Source organism: Strix aluco, chromosome Z (genome assembly GCF_031877795.1).
Source record: "Strix aluco isolate bStrAlu1 chromosome Z, bStrAlu1.hap1, whole genome shotgun sequence".
NCBI classification, from domain to species: domain Eukaryota; kingdom Metazoa; phylum Chordata; class Aves; order Strigiformes; family Strigidae; genus Strix; species Strix aluco.
The window spans coordinates 4,953,767-4,976,609 of NC_133971.1; the positions used below are offsets into that span (position 1 = coordinate 4,953,767).

The following is a 22,843-nucleotide window of genomic DNA, read 5'->3' on the forward strand; positions in this document are numbered from 1 at the left end:
AGTACTGGAACTGAGTGTTTCAGTTAGATATTGAATTCAGATTTAGACTTTCAAGTTATCCAAACATTGGAGAGGGACAGAAGGCCATACCATATAAACACTGGACAGCTTGCTGGCCTACAGCACTGTGACATCCAAACCATAACTGGGAACCAAAAAGACCATGAGCACACCTTGAAATAATATTTTTTCCCCCTCAGTGACTATACTTACCATGAGAGTTGTTGCCTACATTCCCCTTATGTGTCACCTATAACTGACATATATAGCTCTTCCAATTTTCTAATTTTCTTGTAAAACCCCTTTGCCTTGCTAACAACTGGGATCTCACATAGACCGAGTTCCACATTTTCTTCTACTTGTCTGTACTTTAACCGCCATAGCCTTGACTCAAGCCATCAGTTCTACCTCAACTTGCTCTCAATCTTTCCCATCAACTACATTTTTTCCCCATGCATGGGGACCATCATCCATGGTCCATGCAAACATAATTGTATTGCAATTATATGGATTTTGAAGAAACACTGCAGATTAAATCTGACCTTATTCTGAAGGTATTTTTCTTTATTTTTCCTACTGAAAATATTTCAGATTCCATTGGGCCAATTATTCAGATTCCAGGAAAGAGTGGTGTAACACGCATGAATCACTTTTTCCTGATCTGTAATTGATTACCTTGATCCCTCATGCTGCCATCTGTCTGTGCAATTGCGTTGTGCAAAGTACTGTAGGATGGGTCTGTATGAAGGATATTAAACACAGCAAATGCACGTGTATGAGCTAATCATGTGAATGGGTGAGCCTAGGCGCTGTGGGCCACCACCTCACAGTGATACCACGTTCTGCCTTGGAAGTGACTTCTGCTTGCACGTGCATAGCTACCATGTATTTGCAGTAGAAAAGGTCAAGCCAACTCAAACTCTAAAACAGGTGGAATAGGCAATGAGAGAGCCTAGTTACAATCCAGTGTAAAGCTCGGCTATTTGATTACCTGAGTATCAGCTGAAATTCAACCTCATTTCCCCAAGGCAGTCCTTCAGGAATGAACTGGATACACAGACCAACTTGTCCTCTCTCAAGGGAGTAGTGATCAATCTTGGCACAGAGGGCTGTAATCCATACTTCCCATTACTGGCAGGTATGAAACAAATTGACACTTCATGAAGTGTTCTGTAATCCTTTTGGGATGAAAAAAGAATTCTGTAAGCAGTGTAATCCTCACTGGGCCTTGTGGCTTTCTCGTGTGCCAGAAATGAATGGAAAGGAAGAACAGCCCATATCCTTTCTCCTCCTTTGTAAAAGGTCTTCCATAATTTAGACCTCTAAAGCACCTCAAATTCACCTTTACCCAAAGCACATACCTTCTTAGAATATTGTTTTCTCATCCCAAATCACCCCTATAGTTTATAAATTAATTTCTGGAGGCAGCTCACAGAGTTGGCTCAGGAGTCAAATACTTGGGAGAAGAACAAAGGAAAGAGAGTTGGGCCAGCTTCCATCAGCTGTCAGGAGACGTGATCAACCCATTCGTGCATCTGTGCTAACTCTAACCTGCCAACCAGTCTGTGGAATATGTTGATTATTTTGATGTCCCATATAATAGTATCTTTCAGGATTAGTTTTCTTGTTTTAAGGAGGAACAGAACGAACTCATCAGTTCCAAGAATATTAACACTTTGTCAGGCTAAATAAGACCCAACGCTCTACATTATTATGTTAGGTTACAATAGCCATCAAGCAAAAAATTGACTGAATGACCAAGGGGTTGTACCCATGCTTTAGCACCATCTGGTGAAGCAGGCATGACCTCTCTTCCATACTGTGTCTGTATTCACCCCTAAATGTCTCTCTCTCATTGAAATTAGCAATTATTTTGGGTACAGGCCAACAGGAGAATAATGAAGGATATTGAGAACAGTTTCAGAAGATCAGTTTTCAGCTAAATAGCTCTGCAAAATGAGACATTCCCGGGCTGTCCTAACAGCCTTTTGGTGTAGGTCAGTGGGGATAACAAGCAGCACTTGCCATGAATCATTTCTGACAGGATGCAGGACTGGATCAAGGAGCCTGATGCAGGAAGCCAAAATATAATCAAAAGGGTATTTAGTCCTTGTGCTCTTGGCAGACGAGCAATACCTGCATGTCTTTGATGGCTTCAATCTACAATTGAACTGTGTATGGATTTTGTTTATTGCCACTAAAGATGGCAGAAGAGTAAATGCTGCCTTTGTATGTTGTTTGTTGTCTTAAATTGCTGGCTTTCAAGGCAGTAGTTCTGGCTTGTTCCGCTTATTTTGGTGGGATGGGACTGAGGGTTATGAGCATTACTTTGTAAAAACGATTTTATGTTAAAGTCAGTTGTAATTGAAAGAGTTAGAACATATCCAACAGCAACATTAAACAGATTGTGCTAAATATGATGTGTTATCTTAATCAAATATGCTGTTTGAAGGGTAACCAAATACGGTCATAGCTTTATTGTCACTACATGGTCATTTCCTAGAAGCCAGTAAACTACGCACTGCTTGTTAAAATCTGAGTGACCTTTTCAAGGCTGAGTAGAGTGCTAAGTATATTAAATGAGTCACATTTCCTTATCTGGCATGACAGATGTTTGATTTTGTTGACATTTACAGGAATGCACAAACAATTATGACTTCAATTGTTTATTCATCAGAGAATGTGAAGTTACCTGATGGCGCATGTATACTGGGGGGTTTCGTACAATAAATCTTGCTGTTGTTTTTGGTCTCATGTAAGTTTATCAGCATTTAAAAAGACATAAGCAACGATCGTTTTCTTCATGGAAAGGTCATTTCTTTCTGACAGGTGATGTTTTAGACACTAGCAGTATCTCAGGGAAGCCTGAGACATTTAACAGATTATTTCCAGACACTACAGAGAAATCAAGCATTAGCACAAACCTACATGAAAATGCATCTAATTTAGGTACTCTTGAATTTTATGAGCCTCACCAACTGAAGGAGTATTCTGCTCTTTTGGATGCTCTTTGAATGGATGAGTAGTATCTGCTGGATGGTTTACTGGGAATTCTTTTCCTTGGCGGTAGCCCAGAACATCTAATTTTTTGGCAAACATTGGAGCATGTGTTTCAATTTTCTTCCACTTATAATATTTATTATAGCAACACAGCAGTGTAAAAACACTGCATGTTGAGAAAATAAGGTATGGGAATGATTGCAGTCCTTCGGACTTTTATATAAGACCACTTCAACTGAGCAAGGAAACAGAAGAAGTAAGAATTAGACAATATTTATTCAAATATTGCAATGCTATGTTAGTAATAATTCTGTGCAAAGAATGAAGTTTTAGGAAAGTTAGTTTTTATGGCTAAACACTACAGAATTAGGGGAAATGTAATAGGAAAGTTTTATGAATGGTTTTAATTTCTTAATTCTGTGCATATTCATTCCCAAGTAACAAATACTATTTTTCAGTGTAACAGAGAGCAACTCTAAGCATGCAGATACATCTGTAAATTCTCGTTACCTTTACGTCACCATACCATACACATACATAAAAAAAGGAAGAAAACCAGTAACTAGGAAAAGATGCATCAAATAGAACTAAATAAAATGGTGGCATAAAAAGATGACACAATTTTTCACATAATTTTAGTTTTTTACCATCTCTACAGAAGTTTTACAGTCCATTTGAAAATTAAAGGAATTTCATAATTAGCTAGACTTTGAATATATCCAACAGGTATTTTATAGCTTCCTTGGCAAAACAAAACCTACAGCACTTTTTGCCAGGACTTCTCTATTTTTTTAAAATATACCTGTATTTCAAGAAATGGAAATGTCTTCTCCAAGGTCTGAAAACACTTCATAAGGAAAACCTGAACTTTCCAGTCACTTAACTACTTTTCTAAATGTCTGCTTTATGTGACATTAGCAGCGTCATCCTTGCTGGCATAAAACCACATTTGTATGACAGCATGACAATACCATAGAGCTTTGGCTCTTTTTTGGGTTTTGAATGCTTTCTAAATTTACTACCTTTTTAAGATAAAAAGAAGCTAAATGTGATGGAAGAATCTGCAGAAGATTATGATGGAGAGGGAGGGAGCAGTGGATTTTTGATATCCTGCAAGAGCAACAGAGACATTGTGAGGTCAGATTGTCTGTTGCTTCCTGAAGTATTTTTGCAGTTTACAAGAAGACTGGAAAAATTTAAAGTATCAACAGTTGAATGGGATTGTCAAATAGGTAGCCAGTCATCAGCAGCAAATGGGATGAGTGTTGAAGTTTCATAGGATACTTATTGCTAGAAATGGAGAAACTGTAGTTTTCCAGAACAGCTAGTGAGATGACACAAATTTTCGAGAAGGAAAATGTTTGGGGTTAAGGGTAAGCAACAACATAGCTTTTTAAATATACAGGCTGAAATTTTTCTAAATTAGTTTTAGTTTAATGACTTCTAATTTTGGGGAGTATGAATTCCCAAACTCTGTATTGATCTGGTGTGCAAGAAGTGAGTTGACTGGCTTTTCCTGAATTGTTTGAGATTGGGTGTTGAGAACTGAGCACCATTGATCACAAGTGTAGAAAATGTGAACCAGAATAATGAGATCCATTGCTGCTGTTTTATTTTTAAAGTCCTCTTGTAATTACAGATGGCTTAATTCAATAACAGTTAACGTAGCGGTTTGTGGTGGTTTAACCCCAGCCAGCAACTAAGCACCACGCAGCCGCTTGCTCACTCCTCCTCCCTCCCAGTGGGATAGGGAAGAGAATTGGGGAAAAAAGGAAAATCCCTGGGTTAAGAACGTTTTATATAATAATAACAATAAATAAAAAAACCCAATAATAGTAATAATTGCAATGAAAAGGAATATTACAAAAAGAGAAGTAAAACCCAAGAGAAGTGACGCACAATGCAACTGCTCACCACCCACTGGCCAATTCCCGAGCATCGATCCGCCCCCAGCCAACTCCCCCCAGTTTCTATACTGGGCATGACATCCTATGGTATGGAATATCCCTTTGGCTAGTTTGGATCAGCTGTCCTGGCCATGCTCCCTGCCAGCTTCTTGTGCACCTCCTCGCTGGCAGAGCATGGGAAACTGAAAAATCCTTAACTTAGGATAAGCACTACTTAGCCAAACTAAGACATCAGCATGTATCAACATTATTCTCACACTAAATCCAAAACACAGCACTGTACCAGCTACTAGGAAGAAAATTAACTCTATCCCAGCTGAAACCAGGACTTATCTAACCTGTAAATAGCAATCCTGATTTCTGTTTCTTTAGGAAAATAAAAAATATTCTGTTCTTTGGCATGCAGTTACCAAAACCCATTTGCCCATTCATGCATGTTTCGGTGCTAAAGCCGTGAGCCCGCTCTCTGCCCCCAAGACAGTCACAGGGTGTAGTTTGCACCTGCACTGTCCCACTCGGTACCCCCACCACCCCTCAAAACCAGATCCATCCACACTGCCCATGGACCTGCTGGCTGTACCAGTACAAACTCACTGATGGTTATTCACATGAAGACTGAGGTACTGAGGAGAAATACCTGGGAAAATTTAGATCCCAATTTTTCTCAGGTTTGGTTTTTTTTTTTTCACCTGGCAGGTGGACAAACACCCTTCAGTGGGCAGTTTTTCTTAAAAGTGATTTGTTGCAGGTGTGAGACATTTTAACCTTGACTTAGTATCTCTCATCCAGCAGTGCCCTCCACTATTTCATCTTTAGTGAGATGGTTTGAACTCTAGGTTTTTTTCCTTTTGCCAATAGACTTACCTTGAATTGTCTTCTATTTCTCTTTGGACACTAATTTTTCAAAGTTCATCGATTTCTAAGGGAGACCAAAGGTTTCATTTAGTAATCTTACCTGAAAATTGCTAGGGGGGCTTAAGAAATGAATGTTTTCAGTCCCTGATGACATATTGTATTTTCCCTCTTCCATAATTTCACAAAAACTGTTTAGAGTATGTATCTGACAGTAATGTTGTTTTCAAAAGCAGAACCTGCAGTTATTTTCTCTCCTGCATGACCTGATTTAGTGGGTGTTCGCATGGCTGCTGGAGGGGTATCTAAATTCAGCTGGAGAAAGAAGCAGCATGTGGTCACCTCCCACCCAGGGGAGCTTTTGTGCAAAGTATGAGAGACCCAGGTTCAGTTTCAAGTGATCTCTGATGGCTTCCCGAGAGTGTACTTTAATCCACCCAGTTTCAGGTACACTGATGAGGGTGTGCCCTCAGTACGACCTGACGGGAGCTATTCTACTTTTCAAGGATTATTTAAGTATCTGTTGCATAGGAAGGATGACTGGGGCATTTTAGTAGGAGAGAGGAGAGCTAAGTTTCTGTTCTAATAAATATTAATTATATATCACTGTATTTAAACACTCACTGGAGCAAGTGCTGAAAGTCAAGTCTTCTGTCACATAAAATTAGGCTGACTATCAATTTATGGGCTTCCTATAATGAAATGAAAACTGAACCACTGCAAACCTTATGACATGGCCCCTACCTTGGGCATGGTTCCTCTCTTGAGACAAGTGAGGAACCTAACACCCGAGAGAAATGGGAGGGTCTGAGTCCTATCCTTGTTCTTAGTACTGTACCGGTACTGATGCTCTGCTTGGCTTTCTGGGGTTTGCACATCCCATTCTTAGGGTTTCCTACATAGCAAACCTCAGGAAAATTAACTTGCATTAACTTCTTTAAAAACGAACTATCTAAAATGCTATTAGTTAAGTTGTTGCTGACCTACTTAGAGTAACTGGCAAATTGTTTTACATAAATTGATTTCAGAGGTAAATTTAAATTTAGCTGATATAGGGCTACTTTAACTTGAAATCAGTGGCAAAACAAGAATTAAATAAAGTTTAAGTAATTTTGAAATCACACCTTCAGCTAGTTAATCATCCTGTAGATAAGCTGTCGGGTGCCCATACTCTACATTATGTGCTGGGCAGAGGCTCTTAAACTGCACGTAACATGTTAAATGATGCAGTGTTTAAATCCTTTTGCAGTATACCTCCCCTCTTTGTGCTGCAACTTCAGAGGATGCAAAGGAAGACTTTATTTAGGGGTTGGCAGCCTTCCCCCTGCCCACTGCAAAAAAAACCCCAGCCCCCCACCCCCCCAGCTTCATAAAGCTGGCACTAAAATACTCCCAACTGGGCTATAAAGAGGCATTTATAGGTCCTGACAGTGGGTTGAGATAATAGTGAGTTAACAGCTTAACTGCTGCTGTTTGGCTGAAAACAATTTTCTGCAATATGGGATTCAGAGGACAGCAGCACGTCTGGAAAAACAAACAGGAAAGAGAAGTGACAGGGCTGGGGTGAGGGTGGGGGGAGCTGATGCACAGCCTGCGTGGTTTTGGAGCACAGTGATGTGCACGTTTCCAGAAAAATTTCCAATTAGCTTTCCCTAAATCTGATTCGGCAGTGCTTCAGGCTGCCAGAAGAAAAAGTCTGTAAGACAAGGTCTTAAAGAGATGGATCTTTAGAGAGGCTCGTCTTCCTTAGCTTTCACTTTCAATTATCTGAACGGCTCATGAACGCATGCAAAAGGAATTGCTCATTCATATTAATCACCCGTGTATATACGTTTACTTTTTTTTTTTTTCCCCCCCAACAGACCATCCTGCCACTGTTTCAGGCAACAGGTAGTAGTTTTGGTTAACTGCAAAGCTGCATTTAGTCAAATATCTGTGCTGACTGATGTAGCAGGCTAGTGGCTACCAGCTTTTCCCTTCCTCAAGGATGAGATCTTTCTTCATTACAAAACTACATTTAGTCCAGAATTATGGAGCACTTTTTTCCTGTTACACTTAGTCTAAAGAACCCTCAAGCAATTCTGAATGCTAATAGTGCAATCAAAATTTTAGCAAAAAGAGACAAAACCTCAGGCCACATGCTTTCCCCTCAGCTCTCTCCAGCATTTTTACAAGCACTGTTTTTCCACCAGCAAGGTGCACTTTCACATTTTGTTGCTGGCTCTGGCTTACTTAGATTCTCAGCAACACTATTTATACACTGACATTTTTCAAAGAGCTGCATGCTCTACATAGCTAATGGAAAAGGTGGCACAACCACAGAAAAGAACTTAATATTATTCATGGAATAGTGAAAGAGAAAATGGAACAGTGAACCGCATTAATTCCAGCAAATACCATTATTTTAAACTCATTTAAATGCAAGTCAAACTTATTGAGCATATCATCCTAGAGAGCAACTAACATTTATCTTCTTGCTATAATCAGAGCAAACAAAAGCTGGTTAGGGAGTTGGTCAGAGGTTGGTGTTCATCGTTTTCGGGAACAGGCCATTAGCACAGCTGTCTCTGATAAAACCTACAGATACGGCAGAGGAGGGGCAATTCTACCTTTATGTTTTATTTAATTGGAACAATGATTAATTGCATGCATTCCCGTTTTACAGTCGCTGTTGTTTCATCTGGAGCTGTCATAAACCAGTCAATGCTATTCCAAAGTCTGTGTTTCCAGTACCATACACCCTAAACTTATAGCATTCTTCCCATTTTAGTACCTATGTTTTTTTGTGATAATTGAAGATGTAATTACAATACCTGTAACAATAAACACACGTTATTGTGTTTCTCTGATACCCATTCCAACTTCCTGTTAAACAATCCAGAAACCTAATCTATTTTGCCCCACTCTACATATTTTCACACATGAAAATAATGATTACACACACTTCTTATGGCTTTTTGATGTACCCAACTAGAGGTGAGAACAGGCAGGAATATTTTTATAGCACTGGATAGCCGGATTGTATCCCAGCTCTTCTCTGACTTAGTGGGTGTATCATTTGACCTTTCTGTAACTTTATTTTCTTGTTCATGAAATTGAGAACAATCAATTTCTTTACATGGAGGCAGCAAAGTTAGTGATTTCTTTCTTTCTCTCTTTCTTCCTTTCTTTTTTTCCCTTAACAAGTCTATTTAATTTTTCTAATAATACACACCGATATTGTTATACTGAGATTCTGGAAATCAGCCAAGGTAATGAAATGCAATGTATACATGACCTTTCTCTTTAAAGAATAAAAATAAATTTAATGTTTTAGCCTGTGCAATACTGTCCAAGCTGTCATCCACTGCTTATGGTCAACAAGAATGGCTTCTAATTTGGTTGTCATGACAATCACATCTCTACTTTCATATTTTCTTCCTCAAGACCAATCTGTTTATAAACCTCTAAATTGTTTCATGTTCCTATGTTAACCTCAAACCAAAATAAAAATCTCAGGCCAGCAAAAAACACAAAAAGGAAAAGAGTAGCAGACAACTTATATTAGAAAGTATTTTGAATTTTTATTCTACTATTTAATTAGTAGTAAAAAGATTTGTATGTAATTTTAATAAGTAATTCATACTCTAATTATTGTATAGGGGAAACATATCACTTCAAATGGTCATCAGTAACTTAATTTAAAGCAAGAAAAAACTTAGTCCAGGTTTCTCTTGTACTAAGATGCAATCTATTATGTGAGGGTCGCCCACAATAGTTCAGAAGTGTGGTTCATCAAATCCAGTATCCTATCCCCAACACGGGTTAACACCAGATGCTTCAAGGCACAACTGAACAAAACCTGAAATTTCTGTTCTTCAGGAAAAAAAAATCTAATGTCCATTGCTTTCTCAAAACTGGATCTGAAAAGGATAAATTGTAAAATTGCTGAACAGAAACTCCAGAAACATATGATTTGAAAATTAATTTATATTTTTCATCAAATCAAAATATTTACGCTATTTAATGTAACTGAACACAGGTCTTTCATTCCCCACTCCCATTCAACACTAGATTTCATTCCCATAGGGTAGTATATTGCTTAGTGAAGGAGCAATTCAAAGTTAATGCTCAATTTCCCCCCCTTTAAAAACAAGCAAACTAAATAGCAAACAAACTAACCCCGTTCAGCCACCTAACCGGCTGCAGAAGTCACAGCTTGGAGGCGTGAACAGTGAATTCCTGTTAGTGGGTCTAGTAATATTTTTCAGATGTGAATGATTTTGAGATAGCTTTTTCCTCTCATTCTTTTCAAAACTAAAGAGTTCTGTTTAGTCCCTCTTCATGCTGAAACCTCTCCATATTTGAAACTATTACATTTTTTTCGTGTCCTTCAGTCATCTGGGTAGAGTAAGAGAATTCCACATGGTGTTCAAGGAATGACATGCCACTGGTATGTATACAATGGCACTGTGATATCTGCAATTACTGTTTCCATCCCTTTCTGTAGAAGAGGTTAACATCCTCCTTCCCTTTCTGATTGCCCCTGTACGCTGAGCAGATGTTTTTGTTCATCAGTCTGCAATGGCATCTTCTGCTTGAGTGATCACAGTTCATTCAGGATACACCACCTCCACGAGAATTTAAATTGCCCCACTATCACCTTGCAGTTGTCAACACTGAATTTTATTGATCAGGTTGATTAAGAATTAGCTGCCTCCGTGCATCTCTGAGATATATAATATAAACATGTAGAGAAAACATGTGAAGCGTTGCTTTGCCATCCTATTTGTGTCAAACATGCACCATTTGTTATTTCTAAAAATTTCTAACCTCTGATACACTCCCTCTTCCCCTCTCCATCGAAATACTTCATTTGATAGCTTCAGAGCTCTCTGTAAAGATTTTGTGAATGTTCAGCTGTGTTTATGAAATGAGACAAAGCAATGTTTCAGAGTAACAGAGAAAGATCCCCAAACTGGAAACATTCCAAATATTAAAACTTAAGGACATCTAAATCACGTCTGCTTAGATTTAATTGAGAAACTGCTTAAAGACTGCTGATGTCTAACAATTAAAATGCTGAAGTGTGAACCTCTCTGGAAACAAAGTCAAACTATTTTGATTTTAAGCCAACAGAATTTGTGAAGGAGAAAATTATAACAAGAAAACTGGAAAAAAGTCAGGGACCAAAAAAGATTTTCCTTAAAGGTGGCATCTAGCAAGCAAAAAATACTATCATTCACATAGATGTGTTATTTCCCAGATGTCCTTTAACCACCGTCTTGTTTCCTTCATAGAATTTTAATGATAGGGAAGCACCACTTACATATTGCTTTTTGCCTATAACATCAAGTCTGTAAGTGTTTTATTTTTCTACTTCTTGTTTTTTAAATTGATTTATCTTCTACCAAGTCAAGGTGCCCTATAGGGAACCCAAAAGGCTATTTTAAAAATAAATATTTCATTGAGTACTCAGACTTTTATATAGCTGAGTGTGAGGGAACATACTCTTTATGTTTTGAACAACTTAATTCTACAACTCCTAGTTTTTAGTGAATCTGATCTGATCCCACTTATTACCATTAAATGTCAGTTTGTTCTTACATACGTACAGTGACACCACCATCTCTGGAACCACTCACAGCTGGGTTATTTCCATGTTAATATCTGTGGTGGGATTGTGTTTAGAGAATTCATTCCTGGATGAGATTCTGGTTCTTCTGAAGTCAACAAACACTTGATATTTAATACGGTACAAAATCGGCTAACCTATCCCCATTAGGTTAGTTATTGTGCTGGGGGATGACAGAGTAGGGCTTGTCAGGCTGTAGAGCTGGGCTAGTCCCATTTATGTGAAGTATATAGAAGACGCAGTGGCTCAACACCTCTTGAAGTCATGCATTAATATTTCAAATTGAACATTTTTTGGAGTTACTTTATTCACAGCATTGCTCCCTGAGACCAGCATAAGGTTTCCCATCAGAGGTAATTTGATCTGCCCTAGCATTTTGCTGCCATGGTTTTTTACCCTGTGGAGCTAGGCATGGAAGGTAAGAGGTGAGAGAGACCACAGAGTGGTTAGTAATATGTGTATTCCAAATAACTACCCAAGATTCTCTGGTTTACCTATTTAGCAGTCAATAAGCAAATAAAAGAGTAGGAGGACTTAAATAAGAAACCATACAATGGGTAAAACAGAAGAGATTAAGACCAGCATAAATTTGGGAGTAGCAGTAAAATAAATAAAGAAATAGATAAATAAATAAGGTTGAAGAGGGAAGGTGCTCCAGGCTCTGACATGTGGTCCTAAAATCAAGCTTGGCTATAAGCAGTGATCTTCTCATAACAGCAGAGAAACAAATACAATCTGGAGTTGTGCCTCTGTGAAATTAAACACTGTCAAACATCTGATATTAATGATAGGAGCCACATATCTCTCAATGACAACCAGTATTTTCCACCCAAGCAACCAAATGAAGTATTTTAGACTTTTCTTTATTGAACAGTGAAGAGATTAAAGATAATCTAGTAGTAAAAATGCCTTTGAGTAGAATGCAGACTGTCCCAGTTTGCATTAATAGAAAGATAGATCAAAACAGATCTGTTAATGTGTTTTTATTATAGAAGTGAAAGTTCTAAAAACCTACGGGAACCAATTACTTAAGTCAGATAGAGAACTTATGGACTTGATAATTGATGGGGCTTGAAAATTACTGAAAACTGCCCAAGCAAGTCATGTAGAGAAACAGTCCAATTCTAGAGGGACTAATTACAGCTTCGCCAGCACATAGGAATAACACAGAATTTGCAATGAATGAGAATATGGCTACTCATATGTGTGCAGGTGTTGTATTAAAAATACAAGCTAACAACTGGAGAGCTGCACAGTTCAAAACCAGCAAGTGTACTTAACCTATACTCAAGAAATATTGAAAGAATTAACGAAGCAGTTTAGAGTAAAAAGGCTACAAATTTGTACTAAACTTTCTTTTTAAAGGAAAGATTACTCATGGGACACCATGAACACAGGTTTATCAAATGATAGTTTATGACTAACATGATACATTTAGTCAGCTAACAACTTATCCAAAGCAGGGCTGATGTGGTTTAGTTTTTCTAGGGCTCTTACTGGCACACACAGAGTGGGAACATACAGTAGGTAAAAGCTGGAAGAGAACCATCAGCACAGTGGAGGTTCAGATCATCCCCCAGAGTAGGCCTTACAGTTGCAGTAATAGAAAATAAGTAAACCAGCAGGAGATGAAAGGTTATGGTTATTGTGATTCACATAAATAATTTTTATAACTTGGTGGCAGGGCTGGAAATGGGGTCAGTTTGAAAACTTATAACTAGTAGCCCCCAGGACCTCTCTGCTTCTAAATGACTATGATCCATCAATGTAATGACATTCTGAAAAAAGATGATTACAGTTCTAGAATACATCATGAGAGGAGAAAGTCTCTAACATTTAATTTAAAAATAACTGTTTTAAGTTTAACCACCCATGCTCAAAATTATATTTAAATAGAAAAAGCACAGAGAAGGGGCAATATTCAGAAAGGAGACCTTATTTATAGCAGACTAAAGGAAATGGTTTGCCTAGCCCATACGATAAACCTTCAGAGATTATGCTTACTCTTTTTAAACACATCAAGGACTTGGGAGTAAAGGGGAAAATCAATCAAACAAACCAAGTTATTTAACTTAAGAGCAAACAGTGAGCTACAAATAAATACACAGTGGAAGTTACATTTGTGATCCCTAAGAGAAATGTGGTTCTGTAACAAGCTTCCAGATTTGCCTCGTGCAACAGACATTTGACTTGCTCATCTGCAACACGAGGCAAATGAGATTTTGTCACCTAAGACCTCACATTTTGATATCTGCATGAAAAAGATGGATTTTTTTTTTTTATAATACCCAAGTTCTTCCAGGAAATCCCAATGCCTAGACCAAGGAATTGTTGCCTTTTCTGGATTCCCTAGTTGTCCCAGCACGTTGTTCCTGTATCACCTACAGTGCACACACACTGTTCTACGAGACACACTCTAAAACTCTGCTGAGAAGCATTACTCTGCAGACAGAAAGTACATTAAGAAACAAATTATACTGTATAATTATACCCGTGTCACAGCCATAAAGCATTCTTACTACCTGAATCCATTACAATTTGGGGTCTTTCCTCTCAATCTTGCTTTCTTCGTTATCACTTTTCTGCAGCCTTTGCTGATCCTTTGATCAAAATCACCACGCTTCATCAAGCTTCCTTTTAAGTCTACTGAAGAAGCTGCAGCAACAGACAGTATTACTCTGTCTTGCTCCCAGCTCAGGGTCTTCAAACACTAGTCAGCCTTTTAAAGCTGCCCCTAAAAAACAGAAATGTGTCACCCAAAAGCTATTGTTACAAGCAGTATTTTATTGCTCTTGTATACACTTCTGCTGGTGGTGTCCGAGGACAAACTATTTAAATAGATTTGAACTATACCAACAGAACCTCAACTTCTGCGAAACCATTTGGTTCATGGATTGAGATGTTGCAAGTCACATTAAACACACCATGCTATAGCAGGAGAGTGTTTTAGGGGAAAAAAGTAAACCAGAAAACCTCACCGAAGGAAAGCAACTCTGTACTTACCACTTAACAGCATTATTTGCAAGTGAGAAGTAAGCATTACAGAGTTATGCCAGAGCTTTTCATACTGTGTCTTTAGCCAACAAGATGGTTGCAGTAGAAGTGGATATGAAAATGACTTTCTACTCATGCTGTCAACAGGGCACAAAATTAAACATCTGTCATATTCAAGCTGGTAGAAGTATCCTGAGAGCATCCATCACAGCTCCTAGATTACCTTTAATTACACAGGCCTCAGTGTTAGGCCCCTAACTACAGCTACAAACTGAAAGCTATCCTTTCCAAACAGCTACAAATCTGCAGCAATATTGGAGTTATGATAAGCTGTAGATTATTACCAATAGTTTTTCTGGTCAGAGTTGTAGTTATTGCTGCTGTACTCATTTTCCAGGCTACCTCACCATCTCAGCCTAAAGCCTAATAATATCTGCAGGGTAACGTGGATGTTCCTGCTCAGAGCAACAGCAATGCAGCACACCACACAGACCTTGTAACGGCAAGTCTTTAGAACAGCCGAGTGTGGAAGCAAAGCCAAGTAAGATCTTCTCAACTGATCAACCCAAAATACCAAAGATAAAAATTCTGCAGCATGGATTATGGTGATAGCATATGCTCACTGGTTATAATCTGTCCGAGGTCATTACTCTGTGAGTAGTCTGAAGAGTGTTTGAGAAGACCACATAGCTCAGTCAAGCTATTTAAACATTTTCCCAGCTAAAAATGTTAAGCTGGGAAACTTCAGTTTTGAAATGCAAGTTTACCAACCCTCTAATTTTTATATAGACAATTAGTGTTTCATTTAATGTGAACATACTGTAATTTAAAAGGGCTCTCAGTATACAACAGTTGTCAAAAGCACTTGAGGAGTTTCACAAAATAGACAGCCCAAGACCTTCAGATTCAAGATTTTATTTAGATGCATCCAGCATGGCACACAGTTGCAGCTATCCTTTTTCCACTGGAAAATGCTGTGCAGAAGCCTTCAATTCTGTAAGAAAATAAAAAATAACACATCTAAGAACTCTGTGTTACCCCTGAATCTAGAAAAGCTGTAAATGTACGCTGTACGCTCAGCTAGAAATTTGATAGGCTTTGCTTTATTCACCATGTGCTTTTGTAGCAGAGGCCTTGACGTACATGAAATCATACAGTTCTAAGTCCTCAAATTCAATAAAAGTCTGATTCCCCCCCCCCCCCCCCCCGCTTTAATCTAGAGAGCCAAAACCATCAGACTAGTAAAGGAATTACATAGATGACTTCAATTCATTCCAAATATGAGATTCCAGTGTGGATTGTTATTTCCTTCCAAGAACTACCTGGGGCACTCCAGCTCCTAACTAAGATTATTTCTCAGACTATAGAATTTATAATACCAGGTATTTGCAAAGTGGAATCAGATTAAGATAAACTGAAGTGGCCTTTCAAATGGAAATGGCATGCTCGCACAGTCTGAACTATGTTTGAGGCTTACTTGTCTGTTAGGATCATCAGCAAGCATAAATTAAAGTTGTTTCTTGTGTTAATGACCCTACTTTAAGTGGACTTTATTCTGTAAATGCTTAGGAACATTGTATGCAGATGGTGTGCTTGTTTTGACATAGTTGAACTGAAGTTCAAGAAATCTTGTTTTCCAGAGTTTTAACTGGCACATCAGAAAGCGTTTACAGTATCACAGTTTCTCATACTGTTTTGTTCACATCACACGTGCCAGTTATTCTGTGCTGGGTTTGTGTGGCAGGGTTTTTGATAGCAGGGGAGGGGGCTACATTGGTGGCCCCTGTGAGAAGCTTCTTGAAGCTCCCCCCGCTCTGAGTTGGAGCCACCTCTGGCCAAGGCCGAGCCAAAGAGCGATGGTGGCTGCGCCTCTGGGATAACATATTTAAGAAGGGAAACCTGGGAGGAGGGGTTGTGAGGAGGACACCTGTGTGAACACTGAGGTCAGTGAACGAAAGGAAGAAGGGAGATGCACTGAGCAGAAGCCCCCACACTGCAGCCTGTGGTGAGAGGGAAGGACCCCCCTGCCCCCATGGAGGTCACCGGTGGAGCAGATGCCGCCCTGCAGCCCGTGGAGGAGCCCACACCGGAGCAAGCGGCTGCGCCTGAAGGAGGCCGGGACTGTGAGGGGAGAAGCAGCCCCCACTGTTGTAGTTCAGCGCTGGGAGAGCTGCAGTGTGTGGGGGTGACCCACGCCAGAGCAGCTTGGGGAGAGCTGCAGCCTGTAGGAAGGACTCAGGTCAGAGAAGGTTCATGGAGAACTGGCTCCTGTGAGAGGGGAACCATGCTGGAGCAGGGGAGAATGTGAGGAGTCCTCCCCCTGAGGAGGAAAAAGCAGCAGGAGTGACCATAACCACCATCCCCTTCCCCTGCAGCAGGAGAAGATAGAGAGATCAGGGGCAAAACTGGGCCAGCGAAGAAGGGAGGGATGGGGGCAGGTATTTTTAGGATGCGGTAATGTTTCTCGCTGTCCCACTCTCTATATGTTAAGTGTTGTTGTTAGTGTTTGAATTAAATTGACATTCTTCTTCTTCCCCTGGTGAGTGTGTCTTTTGTCCATGACCATAAGGGGTGAGTCATCCCTCTCTGCCCTCATCTTGATTCCTGAGACTCTTGCTTTATTTTCTCCTTCCCATTCCTGAAGGAGAAGAGGTGAGTGAGCAGCTGTGTGGTGCTCAACCAGGACATATTCCTACAGATTACATCAAGTGTAGCTTTATCCTTCCTCAAAGGAGGCAGACATGGTTTTGGTTATAGCTATTATTCAAATCAGTAGCACTCTTCTGTCAGTTAGCCCAGCTGTAGCCTATCAAAAAGCTGCAGTCAGAGAGGTGTGGCCTTTGGGGAGTTGAAGTACAAAAGTCAAATGAGAATGCTGCAGCCCCATGAAGCAAACAAATCTATTCATAATTTGAGTTTACAAGCAATTACAGACCACAACTCTAAGCACCTAGACTGTGAAAGGCTGAAATTGTAGTAATAGTTTTACATGAGGATAAGCTCTTTAAAGCTCAGTTTTGACCACAGATTCCACTATGCTATGAAATCTAACAAAATTAAGTTACCCAGTTAGAGCAGTTACAGTCCGTCTTCTTCATTTCTTAAGAAGCTGGTGTCTCACTATAAGGAAAGGGGCAACAAATCCGCTTCCAAAGAATCCACACATTAAGACGAGTAATCGCCATTTGTTGTCCACAGAAAATGGAAGGTTCTAGAAAAGAAAAGAGAATTTGTTTTGCAATCAATAACTACTTCCTCATCAACTCAAAAATAGTGTGAAGCTCAGAACACGAACAGGTGGAGTCAAACTGACAAAGTAAATATTTAGTCTTGAAACAATTTCCCTTCCTCTCAAAGGAAGGAACATGTAATTAGAGGAATAGCTTGCATGTGGCCTCTGGAGGTAATTCTGTCCGCTCCTCCCCTCTCCCCCCAATTCAAAGCAGGTCCGGTTTGCTTAAGGCCTCATCCACTCAAGTATAAGTGTCCCTGAAGATACAGTCCCCACAGCCTCTCTAGGCAACCTGTTCTGGTATTTAATTACCTTCACTGTGACGATTCTCCTCATGTTCATTAGGTATGTGAAATTAGTTTTTAGACGCAGAAATTAAAGAGAACATTTTAAGCACAAGGTACATCAGAAAGCGTTTACAGTATCATTGCTGCTCGTCATACTGAAATGCTCATCATCTGTACCACTGAAGCAGAAGGCTGCAGGGAGGGACACTGAAATCGTTCGCACAATTCGCTTTGCTGCGGCACCACGGCACCCCAAAGCCCACCCAACATCAGCTGCAGAACTTAGCAACAAAGAGGGCAGTCACTACTCTGCTCCTCACGTCGGCATCCAGTCCGGTAATGTGCAAAACCCTTCACGGATGCTCGCGGAGTGCGGGGCTCACCTTGAGCATGCCCGAGAAAGGACAGGCCTGCGTCTCACCCCGGCGCCTACAGCGAGCCAGGGGCAGGCCCACAGGGTACCTTCCCCGACATCCTCACGGCTTCTCTCCAGAGATCTCCCGCTTTGGCCCCGGCCCCTCACCCAGGAGCCGCGGGGGGGCTCGCCCCTGAGCTAGGCCCGCCGCAGGCTGGCCGTGGGCCGGGCGAGCGCCGTCAGCGCAGCGTTCTTCAGGGACACGCTTCTCCCCCTCCCGCTCTACCCCATAGCGCAGTTACCCTCCTTCCCCCTCCACTCCGAGGCGTGCTCCCACCCCACCGCCACCCCCGCCCCGAGCCCGGCCGCAGTCCCCTTCCTGCGACCTTCAGGCCGCGCCGCAGCGGGCCGGGCCCTGCTTCCCACGTTACCTTCCCAGGGCCCTCCTCATAGTGACTCCTACGCAGGGCCGAGGTGGCAAACCTGCGGACACCGGCAGCCAGCATGGTCCCGACCACCCAGCGTAGCGACCCTGTGCCCGGCACGACCTTCCCGCAGCCCCGCGGGCGCCTTGTGGGAGCGGGAGGCGGGGCCGGAACAGAGCGGGGCGAGCAACGGCCGCTGCCCCAGGGCACGATGGGAGGCGTAGTGCCGCACGGCACTGGTCGGTCACGTGGCCACGAACCGCGGCCTTTGATTGGGCGCGCTCGGAGGCGGGAGCGTCCCGCCCGTCTCCGCCCCCGCCCGCCATTTTGTGTGTGGCTCGGCGTTCCCGCGGCGGGGGGGGCGGAGCGTTTCCCTAGGGTGTGGTCGGGGAAGCGGTGACGTGAGGCGGTGGAAAAGTTCAGGTGTCAGAGAAGGAAATGAAGCCATTTGCGGCAGTCGGAGCGAAAAGCAAATAATCGTCCCTGTGCTACCTCAGGCTAGTCTTGCGAATAGGCCTGGACATCTTGCAGGGTCTTCGCTGCTTTGTAGGGTGCCAGGGCGGTGGAGGTGTGAGCCGAAATGCATGCTACATCTCTACAGTGCTATATAAATAGGGGCTACTGGCTGTCGATTTAGCTGATGGCCGTAGTTTTATAAGAGTCTAGTGAATATGGCTGAGACAAACAGCGAAGACTTACGTGGTACTACCAAATTTGATTAGTATATTCTGGCATAGTTTTCTTACAAAGTTACACTTCAAAGAAACAATATGGAGAAAAAAAACACACCACACTTTGTGTTTGCCAAAGGAATAATAAACCACATGAAGGTATTTCTAAAATTATGGTATCTGTTTTCTTACAGTTTTTTCTATAAAAGGTCTGTATTTCAGTAAAAGAGGAGCCTGATGTGGCCATCTGTGTGTTGTAAGGAAATAATTTTGAAGCAGACTTTCTTAAGAGTTACACAGTATCTAAGGATTTTTTTTTTTGACGCTCACCACCATAACATTAATCAAGGCAGGCTGAATTTGAGCAGTGAGATATAATTATGTTTTTATTTAGAAATCTCTTGGCAAATAGAGTAATTAGGAACAGTAAGGAATTGTTATTACAGATTTTGAGAGGTAAAATCTCTTCCAGTAGATGACAAAAGCAACATGAAACATCTTTTTTAATATTAAGGTGTATCAAATGAAAGTATGAATGTGAAATGGAATTAAGTTCAAAGACTCTATTTTTATAAAAAATTTGTTTATAAATTACAATATATAATGTATATAAAAATGGATGTATAATATATATAATAGAAATTAATTCGCGCTAAGTGCACTTATAAAGACTTCAGAACCAGTTATGGGAATAAATAGTAGATTTGGGTGGAGTGCTTTCCCAAACCTGGGTTTTAATGTGAGTACATTAAACTGCCAGGAAGATGCAGCAATAACTTCTACTTTGGAGTTCAGCTCTGCCTGAAGCTGGAGGGCAATGTGAATTAGTTCGGATGCAATTTTCTGGGACACTCTCAGAGTTTCATGGAATAATGTAACTCTTGAATTGTTCTAGATCCAGAGTATAATTTAGCTCCATTTCTAATTGAATGCCTTGTAAAAACAGGAATTCTCAGAAACTTTTTTTGACCCAAAACGCTTTTTTCTGTACTGTTTTGTTGATGGTACGGGCTCAAGCCCATTGGAGTTTTGAGTGAGATAATCATCCACATGTATATTGATGTCTTCTTCAGAACTTCAAGAGGTTTCTAATGCTGGCCTCGTTATGAAAGCAAAATCAACACCCCCCACCCTGGGGTTATATTTATTCATATATCTGCTTGTTCTAGCATTGTTATAATCTCTGCTAAAATGTCCTGTACAGGTTACAGTTTCACAAACCTGTAGTTCTCCTTGGAAACTCATGCAAGGAAATTTTAAGTGGGAGTTTAGCCTAATCATTAGTAATTCTCTTAGAGGTTTTATGTTACTGTCATTTGGTTCTGGTTATTTCTTAGTGCTTATTTTGTCCATAGATACACCATAGCCTGTTCATACAGGTGCTGTTCTATCCCCCTCACAAAAAAAGACTGACATGCAACCTAACTAGGTTTCTTCCATAGTGAATATCAGTGCAAAGGATCCATTTAAGCATGTCTGCAAATGGTCCTGACATTTCTCAGTGCTTCTTTATTCCTTGATAGGTGATAGATGTAACTCTAGGATACCTTTTGCTCATTTGTAGATTTAGTTGCAATTCCTTTAGCTAGTTTTTCAGATCTTTTTTCCTCTGTCTATAGTTATATTTTTATTTTCCTGTGTCAGAGTTTACAATTCTTTTTCTTTCTTCATTTGCTAATTCTTAAGTCTACTGCAGGATGCTTTCCTTTTTCTGATAAATTCCCTTGCTGTTTAGGTAGCCAGGCCTTTATTTTCCCCCCTTTCTCAAGCCTTTCCTAATTGGAATTAATAGTGCAATGGTGCTCTGCTTCCTGGTTGTCTGCTTTATAATCTTTTAAACAAGTGTTCTCACTTTAATGTAGCTCTTTTCTTAACTGTAGTGGGTTTTATGATGTTTGTGCTGCTGAAGAGATGCTCAATATAGGTATAAAGATTCATGTTATACAGTGGCACTTCAGTGATGAGATTTTGTAGGAAGATGAAGATCTTTCATGTTATTTAGGACCAAGTAAACTGTTCATTTTCTTCTTATGGTCTCCTAGCCAGCTGATTCACAAAGCAATTGGAGATACGGTTTAAAAATTTCTTCTCTGCTTAACATCACATGGTAATTTTTACTCAGTCTACTCAGGGATAATTTTAGTCACTCAGTGGAATTGCAGTTCTTGTCCTAATGCTATTGTAAATTTTCTCAGCACACCACAGCTGGTGTTGCCCTCCAGGTGGGGAGAGTGGTGTCACAGTACTAGATTGCTGCTACTGGGCTTGGACCTGTCACCCATACAGATTTTGTGTTACATAATAAGGCTGTTACAGGAAGCAGCATGTAGTAGAGTATATTGCTCCACCAGTGTCAGAATTTACTCACTGTCTTTTCAATGTATATTGAATCCTGGCAATACAGTGTATTGCTGATTGACTTAATTCTGGTAGATTTCTGATGGGCTGTTATGTCATTGTTTCCTTTTAGGGCTATCTTGCATATTTCCACACAGATTAATATTAGAAGGGACAAAAGCAGTAGATAACGGTATCTTGACTTCCAGATAATCTAGAAATCTTCTACGTCGACTCCTACAGTGATATAGTTACAGGCTTTCATTAATAATAGGAGTTTACTTCTTGAACTGATGGTTTGCAGATGTTTTCTAGGTAGACAGAAATAGAGATCTGTAGGTAGATATGACAGAGAGTAGTATATCTTCAGGAGGAGGAGTTACCTGTTTTACAGCTGGTGAAGAAATTTGTATGAACACTCATATCTATTCTTCAAAGTATAAACTAGGAAATGAGGTATGCCGGTACAGGAGTTTGAGAAGAAACGTGCAGGAAGACTTTAGAGAAGCAGGCTCAGTTGCCATCGATTGGAATTTTGGCAAAGAAATGAAAGATAGTATCTTTGAAATTATTAAATATATGATGTACAGTAATTATAATGAGGATAAGCAGGTAGCAGGGCAGATTATTATTGGAGGTGGGCAGTGCCCCACTGGGTGCCTTTGTAAAAAGATTGTCTAACTGACACATGAATTTTGGGGCTGTGTTATGTGGAGGGTCAGAACAGATTATTAGAATGGTACCTTTTGGCTTTTAAATCTATGAATATTTGAATCTAGGCTTTTAATTCACATACAACTTTTTATATCTACAGGTCTTTCTTCCTTTAAAAAACTTACTATAATTGCTTAGATTTGCCAGGTTACCTTCTTTATCTTCAATAATGTATTACATTTTGCTGCTTATGAATATGACTTGGTGATGAATTCTTTCAGGTGCTGCTTTCTTACTGCTAATCACTTTTCCCCACAAAGAACATTCCTTTTCTTGAACTGTAATGCAAAAATATAAATAAGAAAAAACCTAGGTAACTAAAGAAAGCAAAGCTTAATATCGATCTTTTGTCATCTTGATGAAACAAAGAAACATAGAAAACTTGGTGGACGTTTTAGCAAAATACACAGGGCTGCACAGGTCTATGCGTTTCCAAGATGATGGTGCAAATCACT

At 40.2% G+C, this 22,843-nt stretch overlaps 1 protein-coding gene and 2 non-coding genes across 3 annotated transcripts; all 3 read right to left on the minus strand.

Annotated features, from left to right (window-relative positions):
* Positions 1–15,266: 15,266 nt before the first annotated feature.
* COX7C (cytochrome c oxidase subunit 7C) lies at positions 15,267–18,890 on the minus strand. Its single transcript, XM_074812792.1, has 3 exons — positions 18,673–18,890; positions 17,433–17,578; positions 15,267–15,361 (listed from the first exon to the last, which is right to left on the minus strand). The coding sequence occupies exons 1-2, from the start codon at positions 18,745–18,747 to the stop codon at positions 17,462–17,464; spliced, it is 192 nt and encodes a 63-aa protein (XP_074668893.1). The 5' UTR covers positions 18,748–18,890; the 3' UTR covers positions 15,267–15,361; positions 17,433–17,461.
* On the minus strand, positions 16,020–16,081 carry LOC141918914 (small nucleolar RNA Z39). Its single transcript, XR_012621831.1, has one exon. It is a non-coding gene; the product is annotated as a small nucleolar RNA Z39 (small nucleolar RNA).
* Positions 18,001–18,063, minus strand: LOC141918915 (small nucleolar RNA Z39). The gene has a single exon (XR_012621832.1). It is a non-coding gene; the product is annotated as a small nucleolar RNA Z39 (small nucleolar RNA).
* Positions 18,891–22,843: the final 3,953 nt, after the last annotated feature.

Bases quoted from the DNA above. Each gene is read 5' to 3' on its own strand.
- COX7C (XM_074812792.1), bottom strand. From the start codon at position 18,747: ATGCTGGCTGCCGGTGTCCGCAGGTTTGCCACCTCGGCCCTGCGTAGG. The intron at 17,579-18,672 runs GTAACGTGGGAA...TTTCTTTTCTAG, and splicing joins ATGAGGAGGGCCCTGGGAAG to AACCTTCCATTTTCTGTGGA.